This window comes from Mandrillus leucophaeus, unplaced genomic scaffold (genome assembly GCF_000951045.1).
Source record: "Mandrillus leucophaeus isolate KB7577 unplaced genomic scaffold, Mleu.le_1.0 Scaffold798, whole genome shotgun sequence".
Classification (NCBI taxonomy): domain Eukaryota; kingdom Metazoa; phylum Chordata; class Mammalia; order Primates; family Cercopithecidae; genus Mandrillus; species Mandrillus leucophaeus.
In genome coordinates, this window is record NW_012108674.1 from 1395926 (window position 1) to 1401710 (window position 5785).

Below are 5785 nucleotides of genomic sequence, written 5' to 3' on the forward strand. Positions count from 1 at the left end.
TGTGTGTGTGTGTGTGTGTGTGTGTGTGTGTGCACGCGCGCGCATATGCTTTCTAATCCATCCACCTAGAATACTCACCGTTCTTATTCTGGCACATCCCTTGGGGGAGAATATCTCCCTTTGGGAAATAAATAATTTTAAGAAATAACATTGATATTCTAGCTATCTAAGGCACAGAAGAGTAATGGCTCTTGTCAATGGTTGTATCTTGTGGTGAGGTTCTTAAGTCAAAAGTGAAGGCAAAAGGCTATGGTGGGGAGCTCCTAGGCGAAGAGGGTCATTTCATATGCACATATTAGCACTAACTGAAGATTCTGAGGAGAAAACATTGAAATATTTGCTTGACAAATATTGCACTGTCAAGAATATTATTTCTTTCAAGTTAATAAAAATCCCGATACCATTGATCTTTAGAGCTGCAAAGGTAATTAGAAATGTTATTTACTTGCATAATATTACATTCTAAGGCCTAGAAAAGCTTAAAAACTTGCTTACACTCCCACAGCCATAGCTGGAGCTGAAATCTACATAACCTGATTTCTTGTACGAAAAAAGTACTTTCTAATTCACACAGACAAACTCTCAGCATTTATGCTACTATTAATTATGTTATATTGAATTGCTTTGGAATTCTTAGATAACTAAATATGATACTTGGATTTAAGTTAGAGTTAGTGTTGATTAAGGGTCAAAGGCCAGCCAGAGGAGCCATTATTTGACATTTTAAAAACAGGGTTACAACAAAAAGATTGTATACTGGTTATATAGCCTTTCATCTTACTAAATGTAAAAGAATCCAGATAAAATTTTTATTTGATAATCGAATAAGATTATGACCATTAACAATTTTTTAAAAATTTCACAAAGACTTTCATTATGATGTTGTCCTTTCTGGTATCTCTTCTGATATGTCCAGTGTCTGCCTTCACCATTAGACTGTAAGGTCCATGCAAGGAAGGAACTTGTCTTCTTGGTTCAGTGTTGCAGCTCCAGAGCCTAGCACAGTGCCTGGGACCTGACGGTGACTCACTAGTATTCTAAATGAATGATACATGAGTGGATAGATAAAACTTATTTCAGGCCAGGCACGGTGGCTCACGCCTATAATCCCAGCACTTTGGGAGGCTGAGGCAGGCAGATCACGAGGTCAGGAGATTGAGACCTTCATGGCTAACACAGTGAAACCCCATCTCTACTAAAAATACAAAAAAAAATTAGCCAGGCATGGTGGCGGGTGCCTAGTCCCAGCTACTCGGGAGGCTGAGGCAGGAGAATGGTGTGAACCTGGGAGGCGGAGCTTGCAGTGAGCCGAGATCATGCCTCTGCACTCCAGCCTGGGCTCCAGGCTGCACTCCGTCTCAAAAAAATAAAAACAAAACAACTTATTTCAGTGCCATCTTGGTACCTATATTCATGGATATACAGTGAATACTGTATAGCCTGATTTTTAATTTGTAAAATTCCAATGGAAGAAAACTTATTACTCACCCACACATTCGTTCCCTGCTAGAATATAACCAAAGGGACACTCGCAGCGATAGGAGCCATCTGTATTGATGCACTGTCCATGTTTACAGACATCGGGTTCTTTGCATTCGTCCATATCTTAAGCAAGAGAAAAAAATAGTGAATAACAAGGTATTTTTTTTAAACATGAAGACAAATTATGATCATTTCAGTGTTTAATCAATAGATTATCTAATAATGCAATGATATAATTGCTGCCTAAATGAAGTGACAAAAAAGTAGCACTTAATTTTCCAAGATAGATGGAGAGAAATAAGAATAACTAGAGAAGAAGCTGATTGAGAATACTGAGAAATGCTGAGAATCCAGCACAGGCAACTGACCAACTGCTGAATCATCAGGTCCCACGATGATCCCACTTCCATAAGGACAGATCTGGCGGAAGGCCTCTGTGGCGGAGACACTCATTAATAGACAGAACAATAGCAATTCGTTACAAGCTTCTCCACAAGCATTTTGAGGTAGCCAAATTGCCACATACTGTGCATATTGATAAATGATGGACAAAACAAGCCCAGAAACCAGAGGAAGTTAACGAGATTCCCTAAGATGTTGTGCCTACTCCTTGGGCATCTGTGATTCATGACACAATTAAAAAGAAAATAACTACCGAGGTCCTGCGATAACATAATTTTTAATGAACATTCTAATTAAACTTACAATTAAATTATATTGTGTTACTGTCTTCAAGGCCTACAGTCTTACTTACATCATGGCCAGTCTGCACCCTGCATGGCCCAAAGAGAAATGCAGATGACAGACATACCATCAGGTTCCGTGGGGCAGAGCTCGCAGGGGTCTCCCCAGCCTTCTCCCTTCAAGGCACAGCAGCATTCCTGTTTGGAGTGATTTCTGGATTTGGGTGATGAACACTTTCCTCCTTCAAACTTCGCGTAACAGTAGCTCATTCGCAAATCTGCAGCATAAATTTATGACACTCTTCAGTTGCTTTTCTACTGAGTCCTTACTGCACGATAGTGAATAAAGAACAATCCACTATGTTATACATGTTCTCCTCTCAGGACCACAGCAATACTCCTTATGTGATTCTAACAGTAACCAAGCTGAGACTGTTACAGTCATGGATATCTTTTGTATAGTGAGATCTGATGAACAACTCTGTGACCTTAATTTATTACTTCTCATTTTAGTCACTATTTCAAAGTAACCTGATGTAAATCCAGTAAAATCCCAAACTGACAGTTTTCAAAATTGCCATCTGTCAGTGACTTCAGGATTGGAAAATCCACAGATGGAATCATTCACAAGAGTCCTTCACTGACAGCTCTGCTTGCAATATCATGTTTAGTGAGCACACTAGAGAAAGAGAACCCTCTTAGTTCTAATATTTACTGTGACATCACACTTTGTTGTTTATTCTGTGTCCCCTAAACTCTGGAACCAAAATAAAATCCGAGATCACAGGCACAGAACAAATACAGAAGTGGCAACTTTGTAGATGGGCAAAAACACAACGCAAGGGTTGGTCACTGAAGCAGATACTCCTGGAGATGCTGGCTACAAAACGCAGGTAGGGCTTTTTGTAGATTTTACACACACACACACACATGCAGAGCTGTGTCAATGTTAAATTTTTAAAATAAGCTTGTTTAGTTCAACACAGAGAGGGAAGGAAGAGGAGGGCAGGGCTGTGGGTGGTTGGGAACAGAATAGTCTTTCCTTGAAGGAATATATTTCAATATTGATTATTGCTTGATGACTCCAACAAAGAAGACGGGATCTACTTCCTATAAAATTCTCTAACACTGCTTGACATAATTTTGGAAACGGGCCTTTCCATTTCTTATAGAACACACTGACTCCAAAAAGTGAGCTCAACCAGGGGTATGGACTGTGTTTTCCCTCAAACTTGACTTCTCAAAGCCTTGCAAAACTCCTCTCATTACACAGAGGCCACAATCTGCAGGTTTAAAAGAAATGCTTTCATACCCATATTGTACTATTCTTTCTTTATATCTGACCACCTCTGCCTTTTTCATTCACTTCCATCACTGTTTTTCAATCCCAGGAACGATACTATCATAACCACCTAAGCACTTCTGATAAAACAATTTTACCAGCTTTTATTTCATGATAAAGAAGACAATGTAGGAATAACAGAGTTGCCAGAGATAAAGGAAAAGTTTTCATGAATTAAAGTTTCTATCTATCCGTCTATCTATTATGTTTACCAAGTTATGTAAATCAAATTCAGGTAGCCTCCCCAATAAACTTGCTCAACTTTTCATGGCTACCAACTCATCTAGATAAATCATCTCTCTAATTTCTTTTTTTTTTTTGAGACGGAAGTCTCGTTCTTTCGCCCAGGCTGGACTGCAGCGGCACTATCTCGGCTCACTGCAAGCTCTGCCTCCTGGGTTCACGCCATTCTTCTGCCTCAGCCTCCCGAGCTGGGACTACAGGCGCCCGCCACCGCGCCTGGCTAATTTTTTATATTTTTAGTAGAGACGGGGTTTCACCGTGTTAGCCAGGATGGTCTCGATCTCCTGACCTCGTGATTTGCCCGCCTTGGCCTCCCAAAGTGCTGGGATTACAGGCGTGAGCCACCGCGCCCGGCCCATCTCTCTGATTTCTATTCCACTTCCCCATCTGTTGTGGGTAGGACCTGGCAAGCACCTTTCAAGGAATTATCCTTCTGAAGGTCAAGAGCAATAAAAGTCAGTCCTGCGGCATATCTGCCACCCAAATGTTCGCTTTGCTGAGAAACTTCAAGATTGAACACATTCTCGTTTCTTGGAGAACACTTTTGATCTCTTTTATTCTTCAAGTTCTTTGTGACATATAATGTTTTGTATTTATCAGTCTTGTTTTTATTATGTATGCCTGCAACTACCTTTAGATATAATTCAGTGACAACTCACAAAAATGTCTCAACAAATATATGAAAACTTAATTCTCTGCTTTGTCTTCCAGTTTGTAGTGTTTCTTTAAATATGTATGTGGAAATATTAGTGTGTTAAAATTCTCATTCTTTTTTCTTTTAATAGCTGACCTCATCCCAGACCCCAGCTCTATCTCCCCTACACCACTCCACTCCAAAAAAAAAAATAATCTTGGCATTAGACAGAGACTCAAATGCATGAAGTTTTGAGTCAGCCTAAGTGGCAAATTCCCTTCGTTGAACTTTGCAAGTGGGAGTGGCTCATTTACACCTGTGGTCTTTAGTGCCAGGCTCTGTCCACCTGAGTCCTATGGCATTCGCTTTTTAAAAAACATTATCCACGGTTCTGTGGAATTTTCTCATTTCATGGGCAATAGAAGTCTGACTCCTAATTTGTCATCTTACAAGAAAAACCCAGCTCTCAATTTCCTGGCTGCAGCAAAATCTGTGTTCTGTAGGAGATTTACTTTAGCTTGTGGTGATTCTCTAGAATTGGCTTATTAATCAAGGGTGCCTTGAGTTGGGGAAGAGAGCTGTGCTCACCCACATACTTTAGGACTCGCTGGGATGCCTGTTTACCAGTCCATCTGCAAAGAGCCCTTAATGACCTCGAAATTTCATCAGAACTACAAAAGTCACTTTCCCTGCTTGCATTCCTCAGTTCTGGCTCTGCCTCCTGGAGCTGAGCATGTGGCAGGGCTGCTCACAGCTGGGCAGATTCTTCCTGCAGCGTTAGCTTGCTCTGTGATGGGCCAGTGCAAATTGAATTAATAGCCTAGGAGTTTCCTCTGGCCTGCCACATCGGCAGATTCACACCTGGTTTCTCACTGCTTTCTTTCCAAATTCAGGCCAAGCCAAAGGCACACAAAAACAAGGGAGTAAGAGTTAGAATTTATCTGGCTAGTCTGTACCATGCAGAATATCTGTTCGAATTAAGCACCACCCTGAAATCCACACAGACCACTGACAACTACCAACAAGCTGAAAGCAACCAGAGAATTCTCAACACTCTCCTTCTTACTTCCCAAATAACTAGTTGAAAAGTAAAAACTTAATCAGATCATTAGAATAACAATAAGAGTCTATAAAGGACTCAGAAACTAACAAAGCTTTGTCACATATCCAGTAAGGCTGGTTGGGCAGATATTATTGTTGTTTAAAATGAGGAAATTCAGCTTTCAAAAGATTAAATGACTTGTTCTAGACTAAATATGGCAGGGCTGGGACCCCCAAACTCAATTTTTTGAATCTTAAATGATATCCAGTGCCTCTTCCATGTTTGGTAATATGGAAGCAAAATTAAAAAACCATGCAAAAAAAAAAAAAAAAAAAAAAAAAAAAAAAACAAAAGAAAAA

General features: G+C 40.1%; 1 protein-coding gene across 1 annotated transcript in view; it reads right to left on the reverse strand.

Moving 5' to 3' along the window:
- FBN1 (fibrillin 1) overlaps positions 1-5785 on the reverse strand; it is a 238359-nt gene that overhangs the window by 27539 nt on the left and 205035 nt on the right. The window contains exons 51-53 of the mRNA XM_011967291.1: positions 2294-2443; positions 1851-1916; positions 1489-1605 (exon numbers count right to left, since the gene is read on the reverse strand). Coding sequence (XP_011822681.1) covers positions 1489-1605; positions 1851-1916; positions 2294-2443 — 333 coding nt within the window. The remainder of the gene's footprint in view (positions 1-1488; positions 1606-1850; positions 1917-2293; positions 2444-5785) is intronic.